Source organism: Scyliorhinus torazame, chromosome 4 (genome assembly GCF_047496885.1).
Source record: "Scyliorhinus torazame isolate Kashiwa2021f chromosome 4, sScyTor2.1, whole genome shotgun sequence".
NCBI classification, from domain to species: Eukaryota; Metazoa; Chordata; class Chondrichthyes; order Carcharhiniformes; family Scyliorhinidae; genus Scyliorhinus; species Scyliorhinus torazame.
The window spans coordinates 12,729,330-12,752,886 of record NC_092710.1 but is presented as its reverse complement, the minus strand read 5'-3'; the positions used below and the strand labels follow the sequence as shown (position 1 = coordinate 12,752,886).

The following is a 23,557-nucleotide window of genomic DNA, read 5'->3' as shown; positions in this document are numbered from 1 at the left end:
GAATCGTGCAACGGTCAATCGTAGGTGAAGAGGCAGATTGAGAATCTGAACTGTGTCTGAATTACTGCTCATATCGATTGTACAGTGACATCTCTCATGCTCAAATGTTATTTTGCTTGCTTTCCAGGAAGATGCAAGGCTCGGTGCTCCACTGAAGCATCACCCGGAGCAGGTGAGGTGAAAACAGCTTCACTAAATCGAATCAAACTCTCCCTCGTAACTCCAGCTGTTGGGGAACTTGTGTGGTTATTTTGTAATACAACCAGACAATGCTGGAAGAACTCGGGTCTGGCAGCATCTGTGGCGAGAGAAACAAAGAGGTTTTGATTCCGTACGACTCTTGACAGTTCGGAAGAAAGGGGATTAATGCTTTGTGTCCGTATGACTCTTTTTCAGAGCTGTCAAGAGTCCCAGGTTCGATTCCCGGCTTGGGTCACTGTCTGTGCGGAGTCTGCACGTTCTCCCTGTGTCTGCGTGGGTTTCCTCCGGTTTCCTCCCACAAGTCCCGAAAGACGCGCTGTTGGGTGAATTGGACATTCTGAATTCTCCCTCTGTGTACCCGACCTGCCGGAATGTGGCGACTAGGGGCTTTTCACAGTCACTTCATTGCAGTGTTAATGTAAGCCGACTTGTGACAATAAAGATTATTATTACATGGCGCGGTCTGATCTCACCAGAGGTTTCTTGGTTCATATGTTTATGCAGCCAGTGCATCATGTCTGGTTTCATCATTTGTTCCAGTTCCCAGTTTTTAAAGTCTGGCAAACCTGGAATCATAGGAACCGCTTCCCGGTGAATGCTCAAAGCAGCATTACTTTCTGCCCTGTTATCTGTAACGGTTCTAAGTCATAACGTAAACGAATATGGTCTTGGTGCCTGCGAACAACTCTTGTGTGTTGCAGTCTCAGAACCCAAGTCACAGTACCTCTTTGGTTCAGAATTATTCCCGGTAACCACCTCTGGCTACTTCCAAAATTCCTAATGTAAACCTGATGAGCCGGTTTGAACTGCCTCACTTTGGCATAGTCGTGTCCCTCCTTTTGGTTCTCTTGTCTCCTGCTCACCTTTGCCTTGAGATCTGGGCCAAGCAAATCCAGATGAAAGTTTGTGTCATCGTTTTTAAGGACAGGAACGATTGGAGTTGCCCAACTGAATAGGACTCCATAATTCCAAGCCTTTGTAGCCATTCCAACTCCCCAACTTTCCTTCTCATGGCAGAAGGCACTGTCGACTTGTAGATCCCTTCACCAATTATGGACGCGGAGGCTCCCGTGTCTACCTCCATCTTGATTTTCTTTGTAAAATCAATCTCTGCTCCTACCTCATTAACATGAAAAATGTTGCAAGTACGCTCCTCTGCCTGCTCCGAGCTTTCCATGTTGTGTGTAACTGTTTGAGGCCTTCTCAAATTTAAATTTTCTGACTCTGCCTTCGCCTTGCATTTCACACGCCTGCATTTCTTCACGCAATGCCCTTCCTGTTGCATCAGTGATAAAGAGCATTCAGAAACCTGCCCTGATTTACACCATGTAACCATCCACACCAGAACCCTCCACTGCTTTCACCTTTCTGCTTGCATCCTCTTGCTGTACTTGGTGGAGTATGCCTGTCTCGACACCACCATTAGTTTGCTGAATATGGCTCGCAATATTGTTAACTGGGAACATTTTCGTACTCTCCACATCAGGTACAATGGGTATTCCCAATACTATTCCTCTAGCTCCATTGGCATTTTTAGGATATATACGGTCAACAACTGTGTTCCATGTATTTCACCTCCCCCTATAATTCCTCGTTTCCCTCATCCTATCGTTTTGTGTCCTTTGTTTTCGCCAACCTCTGACCTGAGTCTGAACGTTTCTGTAAAGTAGCAACAAGAGATCTCCTTAAAGAATATCTCTGTAAAACAAATATTCCTCTGTGCCAATGAGACTTAAGGTGGATTGACAGCTGAGATGGTTGTTTTATTGATGTATTAAGTCAGAATAAAGATAGCAATTAAGTGTATTGAATTCACTGTATTGAGTTGTATGGTTTAAGGGGTAACTGTAAGCTATTTTCTTGTGTGATGTTAAAGATTTTAATACTGTGTTTTGGTAATAAAGTCTGTTTTAATATACCATATTATCTCCCATTAGATCTCCTTGAGTTAGAATCATTAAAACCTCCTCCTTTTACTCTCCTTCCCTTTCAAGATACCTTTTAAGCATATTCACATGACACACTCGGTGAGTTTTCCTTCTATCTGACGTTCTTACCAAATAATTCACCTCACTCAATTTCTTTTCAAGCTTATAAGGTCCACAAAACGTTGCTTTTAAAGGTTCACCTACCACTGGTAACAATACTAAAACTGTAACTTCACTGGCAAAACTACAAACTTTTGCTTTCCTGTCCATTACCTGTTTCATCACATGCTGTGCAACTTTTAAATGTTGTCCAGCCAATTCACCTGCTCTACCTAATCTTTCCCTAAAATTTGACACGTAATCCAATAATGTAATTTTAGACTGCTCACTCACCAATTTCTCCTTAATCAATTTAAGTGGTCCTCTTATCTCATGAACAAACATTAGTTCAAAAGGACTGAATTTGGTAGACTCATTAGGTGCATCCCTAATTGCAAACAATACAAATGGAATTCCTTTATCCCAATTCTCTGGATAATCTTGACAATAAGCCTTCGAGATTGTCTTTAATGTCTAATGTCACCGTTCTAACGCTCCCTGCGATTCTAGATGATACGCAGTTGATTTAAATTGTTTTACTCCGAAGCTATCTATAATCTTGAATAACCTCGAGGTAAAATTTGATCCTTGATCCGATTGTATTTCTGTAGGTAGTCCATATCAAGAAAGAAATTTAAGTAACTCCTCCACAATCATTTTAGCTGTAACATTGCATACTGGAATGGCCTCTGGAAACCTAGTAGACACATCCATTATAGTCAAAAGATATTGATTCCCACTTTTGTTTTAGGAAGTGTCCTATGCAATCAATTAAGACCCTTGTAAAAGGTTCCTCAAATGCTGGAATGGGTATCAAAGGCGATGGTTTTATCACTGCTTGAGATTCCCCGATCACTTGACATGTGTGACATGATCAACAAAATTTAACTACATCTTTATATAGTCCAGGCCAATAAAAATGTTTTTGTATTTTAGATTGAGTTTTCCTTACTCCCTCATGTGCAACTCGTAACACCTCTTTTCTATACCCTACCGGCAATACTACTTGATGAACGTCTGCCCACTTTTCATCCGCCTGCATATGTAAAGGTCTCCATTTTCGCAGCAAGACATAATTTTTAAGGTAATAACATTCTGGTATACACTCAGATTCCTCTTCCGTGTATGCTTTCTGATACACCCGTTTTATTTCTACATCTTTCTGTTTTAACTCCACCAACTTTCCTGCACAAAAAAATATCTGCCTCATCCTCCACCTGTTCTTGTTCTTTTCCAACCATCTGATCAAAAATCGTTTCTGATAATTGAACTTCAACTTTACCTTCACTCTTTGATTTCTCCTCTTGTCTTAACCTGTGACTTTGCGACCTTGTTACTACACAATCCGGAAAAATCCCAGGATATTCTCCTGTCAACAATTCAGTTGTTTGATTTTCCACTGGCTTATCAACCACAGTAGGCATCACTCCCACCGGCGATCCAGCTATATCATTACCCAAGATAAACTGTATTCCTGGACACGATAGTTTCTCTATTACTCCTACTACCACTTCGCCACTCTTCACTGGACTCTCTAACTTCACCTTGTATAATGGAACACTACTCTTCTCACCCTGAATTCCACATATTACCACCTTTTCTGGCAATATTCCTCCCAAATTATATAACTCCCCATCTCTTACCATCAAATATTGACTAGCTCCCATATCTCTTAAAATTTTGACTTCTTTACCTGCTCCTCCTTGTACACATGAGTAAACTTTACCCACACAAGTAAATTCTTTAAAGAGATCTGGCACCTTCTTATCAATCACCGCTTGATCAGGCTGTACATGCATTTGCACCTCCTTCGCTTCACTTGGGCTTTCCTTTCCTACTTTAACCAACCCCATTGGCTTTACCACATCAGCTTTCCGAGTGTTTTTCTTCAACCCTGACTTTACATGGCCTAGTTTATTACAGTACAAACATTTGAAACTTTTCATTTTACTTCCACCCTCCTGGATTTCCTTTTTAACCTGCGACACACTATCCTCAGTATCTCCCATTAGATCTCCTTTACCTTTAGCACCGGAGTATTTCTCTTCTCCCCAGTTTCTATCCCTCAGCGGCTGAAACTGATGTTGAAAATCAAACTTTGATTTATGAACTAATTCATCTGCCATTTCTGCTGCTAATCTCGCAGTTTTAACCATCTGCTCTTCCACATGAGTTCTCACTACATCAGGAATTGAATTTTTAAACTCCTCCAAAATTATAATTTCTCTAGCAGCTTGATACGTTTGGTCTATTTTCAAAGCCCTTATCCACCTATCAAAATTACTCTTGTTCGATCCTTTCAAACTCCATGTATGTTTGACCAGGTTCTTTCCTTAAATTTCTAAACCTTTGTCTGTAGGCTTCAGGCACTAGTTCATCTGCACCTAAGATGGATTTTTTTCACCTCCTCATACATCCCAGATATCTCCTCCGGTAGTGATGCAAACACTTCACTAGCTCCACCTACAAACTTTGTTTGAATCAGTAATACCCACATGTCCTGTGTTATGGGAGAGGTGTTTTGAGAACCCCAAAATGTATCATGGAGTTCAACCAACCTCTCCCTTTAATGGATTGTTGCTTTTGAAGCACGCGGCTTGTCTCCAGGTGTGATATTACAACTATGGACACGTGGGTTTTTAAACACAAAACAAGTTTATTCCATGAACTCAACTTAACCTCTTAAATAAACATTGGCTCTCTTAACACCCCTTACTTCAAAGATAACCCTGAAAATATTATAACACTAAATAATCCTTCAGTTATTCCTTTCAACATCCAAGAGACTGAACACCTTTAAACAGAAACACATCAGGTTAAAGGCTTTACTATTATGAGTTTAAATCATCCAAATGATCCAGAGATAGTCTTTCATGGCAGAGATCGCAGCAGATCCAGCTCACTGCAAACACAGACGCACACCCAAGCTCTTTTTCAAACTGAAACTTCAAAATGGCTGAACTGAGCTCAGCTCCACCCACTCTCTGACATCACTGTTTTCTTAAAGGTACATTGCTTAAACATCCATTTCTTAAAGGTACTCTAACATGATACCTGTGACCATTTCATTTGTTTAGCTACCTTCTCAAATGAAATGAAAACGGTTTCTTCATCCTTCTCATCAAACCTTGGCAATGCTTGGACATATTTAAATAGATTCCCACCAAGCCTTCAACTATGCCGCTCTTTCTCACTATCCTCAGACTGTATGTTTCTCTTTGCCAATTCTCACTGACTTTCACATTTCATGCCAGTTTCTGAAATTCAAAATCTCTCTTTCTCTTCCCCTGATTTGTACCTCACTTTCTCTCACATTTTGTTCTGATCGGGCTATTCGTTCTTTTTCCCTTTCCTCTCTCTCCTTTTCTTTTTCCCTGATCTGTACCTCCCTTTTTCTCACATTTTGGTCTGCTAAGGCTATTCTTTCTTTTTCCCTCATTTCGTATTCAAGCTGCTTTAATTCCTTTTCATGTTCAAGCTGCTTGATCTGAGGTTGAATTCTTTCCATTTCCAGTGATTCTGACTGTGTCTCAGGCAATTTTAAATGCTCAGCTACCGCCGCAATTACCTCTCTTTACGTATTTTGTCAGGCAATGTTAACTGCAATTTTTGTGCCAAATCTAAAAGCCCTTTTTTAGTCTCTGTCTGTAAGGTACTGCGCGTGACCTTCTCCACCCCCAAAAACGTCTGAGCCTCTGAAAGAGCCATTGTCCACAACACACTCCCGATTTAAACTTTAATACAACAACTGAAAAGCAAACCCAAATATGTTCACCCCTCACTGTCTTTAAAGTTCACTAAGCCAACTCAATCACGAAAGGTAGACTTTTATCCCAGACGAGCCCCCAATTTTGTTATGGGCCAGGTTTAGAAACTCCAAAGTGTATTATGGAGTCCACTTGACCAACAACCTTTATGTTGAATTTAGCTGGGTTGAGCACAAGAGCCTTCCTTTGAGGTGTTATTCAACGGACTTCTTCAGTGCTTTTAATAAAAAAAACAAGCTTTATTCTAAGAATTTAGTTAACATTTGTATAAACACACACAGAAAGAATTTTTATCAATTACAAACATAAAGACCCCACACAACTACAGTAATCTATGTATAACCCCTAACAAATTCCCCTTTAACTGTTCTAATTCAGAAACAAGATCACATAAAACAAAAAACCCTTTTTACCAAAACAGCAGGTTGCTCTAATCAATGGGTTTCTTCCTTGGAGCAACTCTTGAAAATGAAAATAGAGAGACAGGGCAAGATACTTCTGTTCTCTGAGTCCACAGCTAACTTGAAATTCCGTTGAATAAATTCACAAAGGATCTTTCCCACGCTGAAGCAAGGAAAACATCGCTTTTTTTCCTCTGTTGTTTCTTCCTCGTCGTCGAAGTGTTGTAGCTTGATGCCATGAAGCAGGTGGCTGAATGTGTTGTTTAAAAGAAGGAACTTCATATAAATAAAGGATGATTTTCGAATCCTCAATAGATACAGGAGAGGTACTGGCAAACTGGAGAAATGCAAACGTGGTCACATTATTTAAAGAGGAACTGAAGGAAATGCCAAACAATTATTGGCCAGTTAGTTTTATGTCGGTGGTGGGCAAATTAGTAGAATCAATCCTGAGAGACGGGATTAACTCACATAGAAAGACATGGACTACGCAGGGATGGTCAGCATGGATTTGTTAAAGGAAGGTCTTGCCTCGCAAATTTTAATTGAATTCTTTGAGGAAGTGACCAGAGGGTTGATGAAGGTAGTGCAGTGGATGTTGTGCACCTGGATTTTAGCAAGGCATTTGACAAGATCCCCCATTGCAGATTAGTAAAAAAAAAGTAAAAGCCTGTGAGATACATGGCAGTGTTGCAAACTGGATTAAAAAGTTGGCTTTGTAACAGGAAACAAAGGGTAACGGTTGATGGATGTCCTGGTGAATGGGAAGTTGCTTCAAGTGGTGTTCCACAGGGCTCGGTATTGGGACCCTTCCTGTTTGTGTTTATATATTAACGATTTGGACGTGTACATGGAGTGCACGATTGGGAAATTTGCAATGGCACAAAGATTGGCGGAGCGGTGGACGGTTTAGAGGATAGCAATAATCTCCAAACCAATAGTGGGTGGAGTGGCAGGGGGGAGGGCTGTAAAGTGGCAGATGGATTTTAACATAGGGAAGTGTGAGGTCATGAGAATGTTGCTTTAAGAAATGGTTAGCTGCTCATGTTACTGCAGTGCTGTCAGAGTGTGGGTGGAGCTGAGCTCTGGTTTTGCTTTTTAGTTTCACTTTGAGAAAAGCTTGGGTGTGTCTGTCTTTTTGGTTTTGTTTTTCAGTGTGTTTCAGCTGAAGTCAGACAAAGCAGCTGAACTGTTGAGCTCTCTGCCATGAAGGACTATCTCTGGATCATTTGGTGAATTCAGAATTATAAATGTTTTCAGGAGTGAATGTAAACCTGACGTGCTTCTGTTTAAAGGTTTGTTAAGTCTTCTGGGTGTTAAAAATGAAAGCTTAAAGGTTTACTTCGTGTTGTAGTTTTTGAGGGGTGTATTTGAATTAATGGTTGCTAAGATATTCACTGTATGTTTTAAAAAGGTTAACTTGAGTTCATAAAATAGTCATTGTTTTGTTTTTAAAAATACTTTTCCATTTCTGCTTTTTCACACCTGTAGAGTGGGCCGTGTGCTCCCCATACCACAATCTAGTAAAAGTCATGGGTCAGGTGAACTCCATGATACACTTTGGGGTTCTCTAAACCGTGGCCCTTAACAAAACAATTATAGGGAGTATGCATTAAAAGCCGAAAGCAGCAGATCTGAGAGTATCTGTGGACAGAGAAGGGAGCGAAGGTTTTGTCCGGTTGATTCTTCGTCAAAGCTGCGATTATGCAGTATTGTTTCAGATTACAGCATCTGCAGTCATTTGCTTTTAACGCAATTAATGTGTATATCCTAAGGGGGGGGTAGATGAAATGGGAGATCTTGGTGTACAGGTACACAGGTCCCTAAAGGCAGCAGTTCAAGTAGACAAGGTTGTAAAGAAGGCATATGGAATGTTCTCCTTCATTGACAGAGGTATAGACTATAAGAGTAAGGATATAATGTTAGAATTGTGTAAAACACTGGTGAGGCCACAACTGGAGTAGTGTGTGCAGTTCTGGTCACCACATTCGACGAAGGAGGTAATTGCTCTGGAGTGAATGCAGAGCAGGTTTACAGGAATGTTGCCAGGACTATAAAAGTGTAGCTACGAGGAGAGATTGGATAGGTTGGAGTTATTGTCCTTGGAACTGAGAAGGCTGAGGGGTGACTTGATTGCGGGGTACAAAATTATGAGGGAAAGAGATGGGGTGGACAGGATAAAATTGTTTCCCTTGGTGGAGAATTCTAGAACCGGGGGGGGGGGGTGGGGGGGCAAAGAGTAAAGATAGAAAGGGTGGCACAATGGTTAGCACTGCTGCCTCACATTTCCAGGGAACTGGCCTCCGGTCATGTCTGTGTCTAGTTTGCACGTTTTCCCCACGTGTCAGCATGGTTTTCCTCTGGTTGATCCGGTTTCCTTCCACAGTCCAAAGATGTGCAGGTTAGGTTCAATTTCCATACCAGCCTCCCCGAACAGGAGCCGGAATGTGGCGACTAGGGGCTTTTCACAGTAACTTCATTTGAAGCCTACTTGTGACAATAAGCGATATTCATTTCATTTCATTTTCAAGATGTGCAGGTTAGATGGATTGGCCGTGTTAAACTGTCCCTTAGTGTCCAAAGATGTGCAGGTTAGGTGGATTGGCCGTGTTAAACTGTCCCTTAGTGTCCAAAGATGTGCAGGTTAGGTGGATTGGCCGTGTTGAACTGTCCCTTAGTGTCCAAAGATGTGCAGGTTAGGTGGATTGGCCATGTTAAATTGTCCCTTAGTGTCCAAAGATGTGCAGGTTAGGTGGATTGGCCGTGTTAAATTGTCCCTTACTGTCCAATGATGTGCAGGTTAGGTGGATTGGCCATGTTAAATTGTCCATTAGTGTCCAAAGATGTGCAGGTCAGGTGGATTGGCCGTGTTAAATTGTCCCTTAGTGTCCAAAGATGTGCAGGTTAGGTGGATTGGCCATGTTAAATTGTCCCTTAGTGTCCAAAGATGTGCAGGTCAGGTGGATTGGCCGTGTTAAATTGCCCCTTAGTGTCCAAAGATGTGCAGGTTGGGTGGATTGGCCGTGTTAAATTGTACCTCAGTGTCCAAAGATGTGCAGGTTAGATGGATTGGCCGTGTTAAATTGTCCCTTAGTGTCCAAAGATGTGCAGGTTAGGTGGATTGGCCGTGTTAAACTGTCCCTTAGTGTCCAAAGATGTGCAGGTTAGGTGGATTGGCCATGTTAAATTGTCCCTTAGTGTCCAAAGATGTGCAGGTCAGGTGGATTGGCCGTGTTAAATTGTCCCTTCGTGTCCAAAGATGTGCAGGTTCGGTGGATTAGCCGTGTTAAATTGCCCCTTAGTGTCCAAAGATGTGCAGGTTAGGTGGATTAGCCATGTTAAATTGCCCCTTAGTGTCCAAAGATGTGCAAGTTAGGTGGATTAGCCATGTTAAATTGCCCCTTAGTGTCCAAAGATGTGCAAGTTAGGTGGATTAGCCGTGTTAAATTGTCCCTTAGTGTCCAAAGATGTGCAGGTTCGGTGGATTAGCCGTGTTAAATTGCCCCTTAGTGTCCAAAGATGTGCAGGTTAGGTGGATTAGCCATGTTAAATTGCCCCTTAGTGTTCAAAGATGTGCAAGTTAGGTGGATTGGCCGTGTTAAATTGTCCCTTAGTGTCCAAAGTTGTGCAGGTTCGGTGGATTGGCCGTGTTAAATTGTCCCTTAGTGTCCAAAGATGTGCAGGTTCGGTGGATTAGCCGTGTTAAATTGCCCCTTAGTGTCCAAAGATGTGCAGGTTAGGTGGATTAGCCATGTTAAATTGCCCCTTAGTGTTCAAAGATGTGCAAGTTAGGTGGATTGGCCGTGTTAAATTGTCCCTTCGTGTCCAAAGATGTGCAGGTTCGGTGGATTAGCCGTGTTAAATTGCCCCTTAGTGTCCAAAGATGTGCAGGTTAGGTGGATTAGCCATGTTAAATTGCCCCTTAGTGTCCAAAGATGTGCAAGTTAGGTGGATTAGCCATGTTAAATTGCCCCTTAGTGTCCAAAGATGTGCAAGTTAGGTGGATTAGCCGTGTTAAATTGCCCCTTAGTGTCCAAAGGACAGGTGGGGTTACAGAATTACAGGGATAGGCTGGGGGACTGGGCCTAGCTCGAGTGCTCTTTCGGAGTGTTGGTGCAGACTCGATGGGGCAAATGTCCTCCTTCTGTACCGTAGGGATTGTATGATTCTAAGTGGCAGAGGGTTTAGAGGGAACATGAGGAAGAACCTTTTTACAGAGAGGGTAGTGTCATGCTTGTGTGTGTCTGTGTTTTGCAGTGAGCTGGATCTCTGCCATGAAAGACTATCTCTGGATCATTTGGGTGATTTAAAGTAAAGCCTTTAACCTGATGTGATTTTGTTTAAAGGTGTTAAGGCTCTTGGAAGTTTGAAGGAACATTTTAAGGAATTATTTACTGCTGCAATATTTTCTGAGTTATCTTTGAAGTAAGGGGTGTTAAGAGATCCAATGTTTATTTAAGATGTTAAGTTGAGTTCATGGAATGTACATTGTTGTATGTTTAAAAACCCACGTGTCCATAATTGTAATCGCACACCGAGGGAACAAGCCGTGTGCTCGGAAAAGCAACAAATGCATTAAAGGGGGAGGTTGGTTGAACTCCATGATACATTTTGGGGTTCTGATAACGCCTCGCCCATAACAGTAGTGAGTGTCCGGAATTCACCAACCGGGTTGGTGGTGGAGGCAGAGACTCGAAACTATTAAAAAGTAACTGGATCGGCACCTTATGTGCTGCAAGATCCAGGGCTATGGGTGGGGTGCAGGAAGGTGGGATTAGAAAGGGGACCTGGGTTTTCCCGGGCCGGCATAGACAAGGTGGGCTGAATGTCCTCCTTCTGCGCTGGAACATTCCCATGATTCTATGGGTCTCTGGAATGAGAAAGTTGTCCTCTGACAAGGACATAGAAGCATGGAGTGGGCCATTGAATAGGCCATTGGGCCCCATCATGTCTGCTCCGCCATTTAACGAGAATGGGGACTGTACCTTCCAGACGTCTGCACCTGAACCGTGCTGGGACCCTGATACACAATCAATACGCTTGAGTCCACGAGGAGTCATATCGATTCAGCTTTAATCAGATAGAACTGTACCCAGCAGCGAAGTTACAGAAGTGAAGGCTGCTGGGACAGCATTGGTTCTTATACCCCGCCTCTCAGGGCGGGGCTATGTACATTGCCCAATGGTAGACCCCGCGGTCTAGCCAATGGTCATTCCTCTCTCTGGTACCGCAATACCTGGTATTACCACAGACCCGTGTTCGAGTGAAACAGAGACGTAGAGGAGGTTTTAAACTAAATAGTGGGGGTGAGGGGTCGAATGTAGAAATTTGGGATACAGCTAAGGTGAGGTAAAAGATGAAAATAGTGATATGGGAATGAGGGTCAGAGAACGGCAGAAAGGGACAGAGAGAGAGGGGGTTGTGTGGGGGTGAGTGGGTGGGAGGGCATGAATTGGGGGGGGGGTGGTCTGTAGGCCCCCTCAGTAACTACGATGTAGACAAGGTACACAAACCGAAATATTGGGCGCTTGTGATGAAGGGATGGAAATAATCCGGGATGACTTGAATCTATTCATCAATGGGAGAGATCAGATTGGCTGTAGTGGCCTGGATGAGAGCTCACGCAGCTAACATATTTATGTTCTGACCATTTTTTCCCCAGTCTGGTTCAGAGCCTCATCATTCGCAGGGGCAACACCATCAGGTAAGGTGACACCGTCTTATTTCATCAGCACAGTCTATCCCTCACATCTCTGCTTGTTATCCCAAAGCTGTTTCAGAGATCTTGCTATGCAGGTGATTCCGTATTGCCCCCGTCACAACACTCGGTGCACGTTGAAAGAGATTCACAGCCCAGAAAAGCCTTGCAGATGTCCTGAGTTGGTGATTGGTCCGATTGTCATGTTAGCCATGGTTCAGTGACAAGCCTTTCACTCATCTCTGCGTCTGGAGGGGGCGGATTTCAGACAAAAATCCAAGACATCTGCTTCCAAAGACAAGACAGGCACTTCCACATGCAGCTACTTAGGGGACTCGGCACTGTCAGAGGGCCCATACTGAAGGAGTGCTGCACTGTCAGAGGGTCAGTACTGAGGGAGTGCTGCACTGTCAGAGGGTCAGTACTGAGGGAGTGCTGCACTGTCAGAGGGTGAGTACTGAGGGAGTGCTGCACTATCAGAGGGTCAGTACTGAGGGAGTGCTGCACTGTCAGAGGGTCAGTACTGAGGGAGTGCTGCACTGTCAGAGGGTCAGTACTGAGGGAGTGCTGCACTGTCAGAGGGTCAGTACTGAGGGAGTGCTGCACTGTCAGAGGGTCAGTACTGAGGGAGTGCTGCACTGTCAGAGGGTCAGTACTGAGGGAGTGCTGCACTGTCAGAGGGTCAGTACTGAGGGAGTGCTGCACTGTCAGACGGTCAGTACTGAGGGAGTGCTGCACTGTCAGAGGGTCAGTACTGAGGGAGTGCTGCACTGTCAGAGGGTCAGTACTGAGGGAGTGCTGCACTGTCAGAGGGTCAGTACTGAGGGAGTGCTGCACTGTCAGAGGGTCAGTACTGAGGGAGTGCTGCACTGTCAGAGGGTCAGTACTGAGGGAGTGCTGCACTGTCAGAGGGTCAGTACTGAGGGAGTGCTGCACTGTCAGAGGGTCAGTACTGAGGGAGTGCTGCACTGTCAGAGGGTCAGTACTGAGGGAGTGCTGCACTGTCAGAGGGTCAGTACTGAGGGAGTGCTGCACTGTCAGAGGGTCAGTACTGAGGGAGTGCTGCACTGTCAGAGGGTCAGTACTGAGGGAGTGCTGCACTGTCAGAGGGTCAGTACTGAGGGAGTGCTGCACTGTCAGAGGGTCAGTACTGAGGGAGTGCTGCACTGTCAGAGGGTCAGTACTGAGGGAGTGCTGCACTGTCAGAGGGTCAGTACTGAGGGAGTGCTGCACTGTCAGAGGGTCAGTACTGAGGGAGTGCTGCACTGTCAGAGGGTCAGTACTGAGGGAATGCTGCACTGTCAGAGGGTCAGTACTGAGGGAGTGCTGCACTGTCAGAGGGTCAGTACTGAGGGAGTGCTGCACTGTCAGAGGGTCAGTACTGAGGGAGTGCTGCACTGTCAGAGGGTCAGTACTGAGGGAGTGCAGCACTGTCAGAGGGTCAGTACTGAGGGAGTGCCGCACTGTCAGAGGGTCAGTACTGAGGGAGTGCTGCAGTCAGAGGGTCAGTACTGAGGGAGTGCCGCACTGTCAGAGGGTCAGTACTGAGGGAGTGCTGCACTGTCAGAGGCTCAGTACTGAGGGAGTGCTGCACTGTCAGAGGGTCAGTACTGAGGGAGTGCTGCACTGTCAGAGGGTCAGTACTGAGGGAGTGCAGCACTGTCAGAGGATCAGTACTGAGGGAGTGCCGCACTGTCAGAGGGTCAGTACTGAGGGAGTGCTGCACTGTCAGAGGGCAAGTACTGAGGGAGTGCAGCACTGTCAGAGGGTCAGTACTGATGGAGCGCCGCACTGTCAGAGGGTCAGTACTGAGGGAGTGCCGCACTGTCAGAGGGTCAGTACTGAGGGAGTGCTGCACTGTCAGAGGGTCAGTACTGAGGGAGTGCTGCACTGTCAGAGGCTCAGTACTGAGGGAGTGCTGCACTGTCAGAGGGTCAGTACTGAGGGAGTGCTGCACTGTCAGAGGGTCAGTACTGAGGGAGTGCTGCACTGTCAGAGGGTCAGTACTGAGGGAGTGCTGCACTGTCAGACGGTCAGTACTGAGGGAGTGCTGCACTGTCAGAGGGTCAGTACTGAGGGAGTGCTGCACTGTCAGAGGGTCAGTACTGAGGGAGTGCAGCACTGTCAGAGGGTCAGTACTGAGGGAGTGCTGCACTGTCAGAGGGTCAGTACTGAGGGAGTGCTGCACTGTCAGAGGGTCAGTACTGAGGGAGTGCTGCACTGTCAGAGGGTCAGTACTGAGGGAGTGCTGCACTGTCAGAGGGTCAGTACTGAGGGAGTGCTGCACTGTCAGAGGGTCAGTACTGAGGGAGTGCTGCACTGTCAGAGGGTCAGTACTGAGGGAGTGCTGCACTGTCAGAGGGTCAGTACTGAGGGAGTGCTGCACTGTCAGAGGGTCAGTACTGAGGGAGTGCTGCACTGTCAGAGGGTCAGTACTGAGGGAGTGCTGCACTGTCAGAGGGTCAGTACTGAGGGAGTGCTGCACTGTCAGAGGGTCAGTACTGAGGGAATGCTGCACTGTCAGAGGGTCAGTACTGAGGGAGTGCTGCACTGTCAGAGGGTCAGTACTGAGGGAGTGCTGCACTGTCAGAGGGTCAGTACTGAGGGAGTGCTGCACTGTCAGAGGGTCAGTACTGAGGGAGTGCAGCACTGTCAGAGGGTCAGTACTGAGGGAGTGCCGCACTGTCAGAGGGTCAGTACTGAGGGAGTGCTGCAGTCAGAGGGTCAGTACTGAGGGAGTGCCGCACTGTCAGAGGGTCAGTACTGAGGGAGTGCTGCACTGTCAGAGGCTCAGTACTGAGGGAGTGCTGCACTGTCAGAGGGTCAGTACTGAGGGAGTGCTGCACTGTCAGAGGGTCAGTACTGAGGGAGTGCAGCACTGTCAGAGGATCAGTACTGAGGGAGTGCCGCACTGTCAGAGGGTCAGTACTGAGGGAGTGCTGCACTGTCAGAGGGCAAGTACTGAGGGAGTGCAGCACTGTCAGAGGGTCAGTACTGATGGAGCGCCGCACTGTCAGAGGGTCAGTACTGAGGGAGTGCCGCACTGTCAGAGGGTCAGTACTGAGGGAGTGCTGCACTGTCAGAGGGTCAGTACTGAGGGAGTGCTGCACTGTCAGAGGCTCAGTACTGAGGGAGTGCTGCACTGTCAGAGGGTCAGTACTGAGGGAGTGCTGCACTGTCAGAGGGTCAGTACTGAGGGAGTGCTGCACTGTCAGAGGGTCAGTACTGAGGGAGTGCTGCACTGTCAGACGGTCAGTACTGAGGGAGTGCTGCACTGTCAGAGGGTCAGTACTGAGGGAGTGCTGCACTGTCAGAGGGTCAGTACTGAGGGAGTGCAGCACTGTCAGAGGGTCAGTACTGAGGGAGTGCTGCACTGTCAGAGGGTCAGTACTGAGGGAGTGCTGCACTGTCAGAGGGTCAGTACTGAGGGAGTGCCGCACTGTCAGAGGGTCAGTACTGAGGGAGTGCTGCACTGTCAGAGGGTCAGTACTGAGGGAGTGCTGCACTGTCAGAGGGTCAGTACTGAGGGAGTGCTGCACTGTCAGAGGGTCAGTACTGAGGGAGTGCTGCACTGTCAGAGGGTCAGTACTGAGGGAGTGCTGCACTGTCAGAGGGTCAGTACTGAGGGAGTGCTGCACTGTCAGAGGGTCAGTACTGAGGGAGTGCTGCACTGTCAGAGGGTCAGTACTGAGGGAGTGCTGCACTGTCAGAGGGTCAGTACTGAGGGAGTGCTGCACTGTCAGAGGGTCAGTACTGAGGGAATGCTGCACTGTCAGAGGGTCAGTACTGAGGGAGTGCTGCACTGTCAGAGGGTCAGTACTGAGGGAGTGCTGCACTGTCAGAGGGTCAGTACTGAGGGAGTGCTGCACTGTCAGAGGGTCAGTACTGAGGGAGTGCAGCACTGTCAGAGGGTCAGTACTGAGGGAGTGCCGCACTGTCAGAGGGTCAGTACTGAGGGAGTGCTGCAGTCAGAGGGTCAGTACTGAGGGAGTGCCGCACTGTCAGAGGGTCAGTACTGAGGGAGTGCTGCACTGTCAGAGGGTCAGTACTGAGGGAGTGCTGCACTGTCAGAGGGTCAGTACTGAGGGAGTGCTGCACTGTCAGAGGGTCAGTACTGAGGGAGTGCTGCACTGTCAGAGGGTCAGTACTGAGGGAGTGCTGCACTGTCAGAGGGTCAGTACTGAGGGAGTGCTGCACTGTCAGAGGGTCAGTACTGAGGGAGTGCTGCACTGTCAGAGGGTCAGTACTGAGGGAGTGCTGCACTGTCAGAGGGTCAGTACTGAGGGAGTGCTGCACTGTCAGAGGGTCAGTACTGAGGGAGTGCTGCACTGTCAGAGGGTCAGTACTGAGGGAGTGCTGCACTGTCAGAGGGTCAGTACTGAGGGAATGCTGCACTGTCAGAGGGTCAGTACTGAGGGAGTGCTGCACTGTCAGAGGGTCAGTACTGAGGGAGTGCTGCACTGTCAGAGGGTCAGTACTGAGGGAGTGCTGCACTGTCAGAGGGTCAGTACTGAGGGAGTGCAGCACTGTCAGAGGGTCAGTACTGAGGGAGTGCCGCACTGTCAGAGGGTCAGTACTGAGGGAGTGCTGCAGTCAGAGGGTCAGTACTGAGGGAGTGCCGCACTGTCAGAGGGTCAGTACTGAGGGAGTGCTGCACTGTCAGAGGCTCAGTACTGAGGGAGTGCTGCACTGTCAGAGGGTCAGTACTGAGGGAGTGCTGCACTGTCAGAGGGTCAGTACTGAGGGAGTGCAGCACTGTCAGAGGATCAGTACTGAGGGAGTGCCGCACTGTCAGAGGGTCAGTACTGAGGGAGTGCTGCACTGTCAGAGGGCAAGTACTGAGGGAGTGCAGCACTGTCAGAGGGTCAGTACTGATGGAGCGCCGCACTGTCAGAGGGTCAGTACTGAGGGAGTGCCGCACTGTCAGAGGGTCAGTACTGAGGGAGTGCTGCACTGTCAGAGGGTCAGTACTGAGGGAGTGCTGCACTGTCAGAGGCTCAGTACTGAGGGAGTGCTGCACTGTCAGAGGGTCAGTACTGAGGGAGTGCTGCACTGTCAGAGGGTCAGTACTGAGGGAGTGCTGCACTGTCAGAGGGTCAGTACTGAGGGAGTGCTGCACTGTCAGACGGTCAGTACTGAGGGAGTGCTGCACTGTCAGAGGGTCAGTACTGAGGGAGTGCTGCACTGTCAGAGGGTCAGTACTGAGGGAGTGCAGCACTGTCAGAGGGTCAGTACTGAGGGAGTGCTGCACTGTCAGAGGGTCAGTACTGAGGGAGTGCTGCACTGTCAGAGGGTCAGTACTGAGGGAGTGCCGCACTGTCAGAGGGTCAGTACTGAGGGAGTGCTGCACTGTCAGAGGGTCAGTACTGAGGGAGTGCTGCACTGTCAGAGGGTCAGTACTGAGGGAGTGCTGCACTGTCAGAGGGTCAGTACTCAGGGAGTGCTGCACTGTCAGAGGGTCAGTACTGAGGGAGTGCTGCACTGTCAGAGGGTCAGTACTGAGGGAGTGCTGCACTGTCAGAGGGTCAGTACTGAGGGAGTGCTGCACTGTCAGAGGGTCAGTACTGAGGGAGTGCTGCACTGTCAGAGGGTCAGTACTGAGGGAGTGCTGCACTGTCAGAGGGTCAGTACTGAGGGAATGCTGCACTGTCAGAGGGTCAGTACTGAGGGAGTGCTGCACTGTCAGAGGGTCAGTACTGAGGGAGTGCTGCACTATCAGAGGGTCAGTACTGAGGGAGTGCTGCACTGTCAGAGGGTCAGTACTGAGGGAGTGCAGCACTGTCAGAGGGTCAGTACTGAGGGAGTGCCGCACTGTCAGAGGGTCAGTACTGAGGGAGTGCTGCAGTCAGAGGGTCAGTACTGAGGGAGTGCCGCACTGTCAGAGGGTCAGTACTGAGGGAGTGCTGCACTGTCAGAGGCTCAGTACTGAGGGAGTGCTGCACTGTCAGAGGGTCAGTACTGAGGGAGTGCTGCACTGTCAGAGGGTCAGTACTGAGGGAGTGCAGCACTGTCAGAGGATCAGTACTGAGGGAGTGCCGCACTGTCAGAGGGTCAGTACTGAGGGAGTGCTGCACTGTCAGAGGGCAAGTACTGAGGGAGTGCAGCACTGTCAGAGGGTCAGTACTGATGGAGCGCCGCACTGTCAGAGGGTCAGTACTGAGGGAGTGCCGCACTGTCAGAGGGTCAGTACTGAGGGAGTGCTGCACTGTCAGAGGGTCAGTACTGAGGGAGTGCTGCACTGTCAGAGGCTCAGTACTGAGGGAGTGCTGCACTGTCAGAGGGTCAGTACTGAGGGAGTGCTGCACTGTCAGAGGGTCAGTACTGAGGGAGTGCTGCACTGTCAGAGGGTCAGTACTGAGGGAGTGCTGCACTGTCAGACGGTCAGTACTGAGGGAGTGCTGCACTGTCAGAGGGTCAGTACTGAGGGAGTGCTGCACTGTCAGAGGGTCAGTACTGAGGGAGTGCAGCACTGTCAGAGGGTCAGTACTGAGGGAGTGCTGCACTGTCAGAGGGTCAGTACTGAGGGAGTGCTGCACTGTCAGAGGGTCAGTACTGAGGGAGTGCCGCACTGTCAGAGGGTCAGTACTGAGGGAGTGCTGCACTGTCAGAGGCTCAGTACTGAGGGAGTGCTGCACTGTCAGAGGGTCAGTACTGAGGGAGTGCTGCACTGTCAGAGGGTCAGTACTGAGGGAGTGCAGCACTGTCAGAGGATCAGTACTGAGGGAGTGCCGCACTGTCAGAGGGTCAGTACTGAGGGAGTGCTGCACTGTCAGAGGGCAAGTACTGAGGGAGTGCAGCACTGTCAGAGGGTCAGTACTGATGGAGCGCCGCACTGTCAGAGGGTCAGTACTGAGGGAGTGCCGCACTGTCAGAGGGTCAGTACTGAGGGAGTGCCGCACTGTCAGAGAGTCAGTACTGAGGGAGTGCTGCACTGTCAGAGGGTCAGTACTGAGGGAGTGCTGCACTGTCAGAGGGTCAGTACTGAGGGAGTGCCACACTGTCAAAGGGTCAGTACTGAGGGAGTGCTGCAGTGTCGGTGGGTCAGTACTGAGGGAGCGCTGCACTGTCAGAGGGTCAGTACTGAGGGAGTGCTGCACTGTCAGAGGGTCAGTACTGAGGGAGTGCTGCACTGCCAGTGGGTCAGTCCTGAGGGAGTGCCGCACTGTCAGAGGGTCAGTACTGAGGGAGAGCTGCCTGTCACAGGGTCAGTACTGAGTGAGTGCTGCACTGTCAGAGGGTCAGTACTGAGTGAGTGCTGCACTGTCAGAGAGTCAGTACTGAGGGAGTGCTGCACTGTCAGAGGGTCAGTACTGAGGGAGTGCTGCACTGTCAAAGGGTCAGTACTGAGGGAGTGCCGCACTGTCAGAAGGTCAGTACTGAGGGAGTGTCGCACTGTCAGAGGGTCAGTACTGAGGGAGTGCTGCACTGTCAGAGAGTCAGTACTGAGGGAGTGCTGCACTGTCAGAGGGTCAGTACTGCGGGAGAGCTGCACTGTCAGAGGGTCAGTACTGAGGGAGCGCTGCACTGTCAGTGTCAGTAACGAGGGAGTGCTGCAGTGTCGGAGGGTCAGTACTGAGGGAGTGATGCACTGTCAGAGAGTCAGTACTGAGGGAGTGCTGCACTGTCAGAGGGTCAGTACTGCGGGAGAGCTGCACTGTCAGAGGGTCAGTACTGAGGGAGCGCTGCACTGTCAGTGTCAGTAACGAGGGAGTGCTGCAGTGTCGGAGGGTCAGTACTGAGTGAGTGCTGCACTGTCAGAGAGTCAGTACTGAGGGAGTGCTGCACTGTCAAAGGGTCAGTACTGAGGGAGTGCTGCACTGCCCGAGGGTCAGTACTGAGGGAGTGCTGCACTGTCAGAGGGTTAGTACGAGGGAGTGCTGCACTGTCAGAGGGTCAGTACTGAGGGAATGCTGCACTGTCAGAGGGTGAGTACTGAGGGAGTGCTGCACTGTCAGAGGGTCAGTACTGAGAGAGCGCCACACTGTCAGAGGGTCAGTACTGAGGGAGTGCTGCACTGTCAAAGGGTCAGTACTGAGGGAGTGCCACACTGTCAGAAGGTCAGTACTGAGGGAGTGTCGCACTGTCAGAGGGTTAGTACTGAGGGAAAGCTGCACTGTCACAGGGTCAGTACTGCGGGAGTGCTGTACTGTCAGAGGGTCAGTACTGAGGGAGTGCTGCACTGCCCGAGGGTCAGTACTGAGGGAGTGCTGCACTGTCAGAGGGTTAGTACGAGGGAGTGCTGCACTGTCAGAGGGTCAGTACTGAGGGAGTGCTGCACTGTCAGAGGGTGAGTACTGAGGGAGTGCTGCACTGTCAGAGGGTCAGTACTGAGGGAGTGCTGCACTGTCAGTGGGTCAGTACTGAGGGAGCGCTGCACTGTCAGTGTCAGTACCGAGGGAGTGCTGCACTGTCAGAGGATCAGAACTGAGGGAGCGGTACACTGTCTGTGGGTCAGTACTGAGGGAGTGCTGCACTGTCAGAGGGTCAGTACTGAGTAAGTGCTGCACTGTCAGAGGGTCAGTACTGCGGGAGAGCTGCACTGTCAGAGGGTCAGTCCTGAGGGAGTGTCGCACTGTCAGAGGGTCAGTACTGAGGGTTTGCTGCACTGTCAGAGGGTCAGTACTGAGGGAGGGTCGCACTGTCAGAGGGTCAGTACTGAGGGAGTGCTGCACTCTCAGAGGGTCAGTACTGAGGGAGTGCTGCACTGTCATAGGGTCAGTACTGAGGGAATGCTGCACTGTCAGAGGGTCAGTACTGAGGGAGTGCTGCATTGTCAGAGGGTCAGTACTGAGGGAGAGCTGCCTGTCACAGGGTCAGTACTGAGGGAGTGCTGCACTGTCAGAGGGTCAGTACTGAGGGAATGCTGCACTGTCAGAGGGTCAGTACTGAGGGAGTGCTGCACTGTCAGGGGGTCAGTACTGAGGGAGCACTGGACTGTCTGAGGGTCAGTGCTGAGGGAGTGCTGCACTGTGAGAGGATGAGTACTGAGGGAGTGCTGTACTGTCAGAGGGTCAGTACTGAGGGAGTGCTGCACTGTCAGAGGGTCAGTACTGAGGGAGTGTCGCACTGTCAGAGGGTCAGTACTGAGGGAGCGCTGCACTGTCAGAGGGTCAGTACTGAGGGAGTTCTGCACTGTCAGAGGGTCAGTACTGAGGGAGGGCCGCACTGTCAGAGGGTCTGTACTGAGGGAGTGTTGCATTGTCAGAGGGTCAGTACTGAGGGAGCGCTGCACTGTCAGAGGGTCAGTACTGAGTGAGTGCTGCACTGTCAGTGGGTCAGTACTGCGGGAGAGCTGCACGATCAGAGGGTCAGTCCTGAGGGAGTGCCGCACTGTCAGAGGGTCAGTACTGAGGGTGAGCTGCACTGTCAGAGGGTCAGGACTGAGGGAGGGTCGCACTGTCAGAGGGCCAGTACTGAGGGAGTGCTGCACTGTCAGAGGGTCAGTACTGAGGGAGTGCTGCACTGTCATAGGGCCAGTACTGAGGGAGTGCTGCACTGTCAGAGGGTCAGTACTGAGGGAGTGCAGCACTGTCAGAGGGTCAGTACTGAGGGAGTGCCGCACTGTCAGAGGGTCAGTACTGAGGGAGTGCTGCAGTCAGAGGGTCAGTACTGAGGGAGTGCCGCACTGTCAGAGGGTCAGTACTGAGGGAGTGCTGCACTGTCAGAGGCTCAGTACTGAGGGAGTGCTGCACTGTCAGAGGGTCAGTACTGAGGGAGTGCTGCACTGTCAGAGGGTCAGTACTGAGGGAGTGCAGCACTGTCAGAGGATCAGTACTGAGGGAGTGCCGCACTGTCAGAGGGTCAGTACTGAGGGAGTGCTGCACTGTCAGAGGGCAAGTACTGAGGGAGTGCAGCACTGTCAGAGGGTCAGTACTGATGGAGCGCCGCACTGTCAGAGGGTCAGTACTGAGGGAGTGCCGCACTGTCAGAGGGTCAGTACTGAGGGAGTGCTGCACTGTCAGAGGGTCAGTACTGAGGGAGTGCTGCACTGTCAGAGGCTCAGTACTGAGGGAGTGCTGCACTGTCAGAGGGTCAGTACTGAGGGAGTGCTGCACTGTCAGAGGGTCAGTACTGAGGGAGTGCTGCACTGTCAGAGGGTCAGTACTGAGGGAGTGCTGCACTGTCAGACGGTCAGTACTGAGGGAGTGCTGCACTGTCAGAGGGTCAGTACTGAGGGAGTGCTGCACTGTCAGAGGGTCAGTACTGAGGGAGTGCAGCACTGTCAGAGGGTCAGTACTGAGGGAGTGCTGCACTGTCAGAGGGTCAGTACTGAGGGAGTGCTGCACTGTCAGAGGGTCAGTACTGAGGGAGTGCCGCACTGTCAGAGGGTCAGTACTGAGGGAGTGCTGCACTGTCAGAGGGTCAGTACTGAGGGAGTGCTGCACTGTCAGAGGGTCAGTACTGAGGGAGTGCTGCACTGTCAGAGGGTCAGTACTCAGGGAGTGCTGCACTGTCAGAGGGTCAGTACTGAGGGAGTGCTGCACTGTCAGAGGGTCAGTACTGAGGGAGTGCTGCACTGTCAGAGGGTCAGTACTGAGGGAGTGCTGCACTGTCAGAGGGTCAGTACTGAGGGAGTGCTGCACTGTCAGAGGGTCAGTACTGAGGGAGTGCTGCACTGTCAGAGGGTCAGTACTGAGGGAATGCTGCACTGTCAGAGGGTCAGTACTGAGGGAGTGCTGCACTGTCAGAGGGTCAGTACTGAGGGAGTGCTGCACTGTCAGAGGGTCAGTACTGAGGGAGTGCTGCACTGTCAGAGGGTCAGTACTGAGGGAGTGCAGCACTGTCAGAGGGTCAGTACTGAGGGAGTGCCGCACTGTCAGAGGGTCAGTACTGAGGGAGTGCTGCAGTCAGAGGGTCAGTACTGAGGGAGTGCCGCACTGTCAGAGGGTCAGTACTGAGGGAGTGCTGCACTGTCAGAGGCTCAGTACTGAGGGAGTGCTGCACTGTCAGAGGGTCAGTACTGAGGGAGTGCTGCACTGTCAGAGGGTCAGTACTGAGGGAGTGCAGCACTGTCAGAGGATCAGTACTGAGGGAGTGCCGCACTGTCAGAGGGTCAGTACTGAGGGAGTGCTGCACTGTCAGAGGGCAAGTACTGAGGGAGTGCAGCACTGTCAGAGGGTCAGTACTGATGGAGCGCCGCACTGTCAGAGGGTCAGTACTGAGGGAGTGCCGCACTGTCAGAGGGTCAGTACTGAGGGAGTGCTGCACTGTCAGAGGGTCAGTACTGAGGGAGTGCTGCACTGTCAGAGGCTCAGTACTGAGGGAGTGCTGCACTGTCAGAGGGTCAGTACTGAGGGAGTGCTGCACTGTCAGAGGGTCAGTACTGAGGGAGTGCTGCACTGTCAGAGGGTCAGTACTGAGGGAGTGCTGCACTGTCAGACGGTCAGTACTGAGGGAGTGCTGCACTGTCAGAGGGTCAGTACTGAGGGAGTGCTGCACTGTCAGAGGGTCAGTACTGAGGGA

General features: G+C 49.8%; 1 protein-coding gene across 7 annotated transcripts in view; it reads left to right on the top strand.

Moving 5' to 3' along the window:
- LOC140410119 (uncharacterized) overlaps positions 1–23,557 on the top strand; it is a 103,644-nt gene that overhangs the window by 12,503 nt on the left and 67,584 nt on the right. For all 7 annotated transcript variants that reach the window (XM_072498068.1, XM_072498065.1, XM_072498062.1 and 4 more), the window contains 2 exons: positions 128–172; positions 12,059–12,100. In XM_072498068.1, coding sequence (XP_072354169.1) covers positions 128–172; positions 12,059–12,100 — 87 coding nt within the window. The remainder of the gene's footprint in view (positions 1–127; positions 173–12,058; positions 12,101–23,557) is intronic.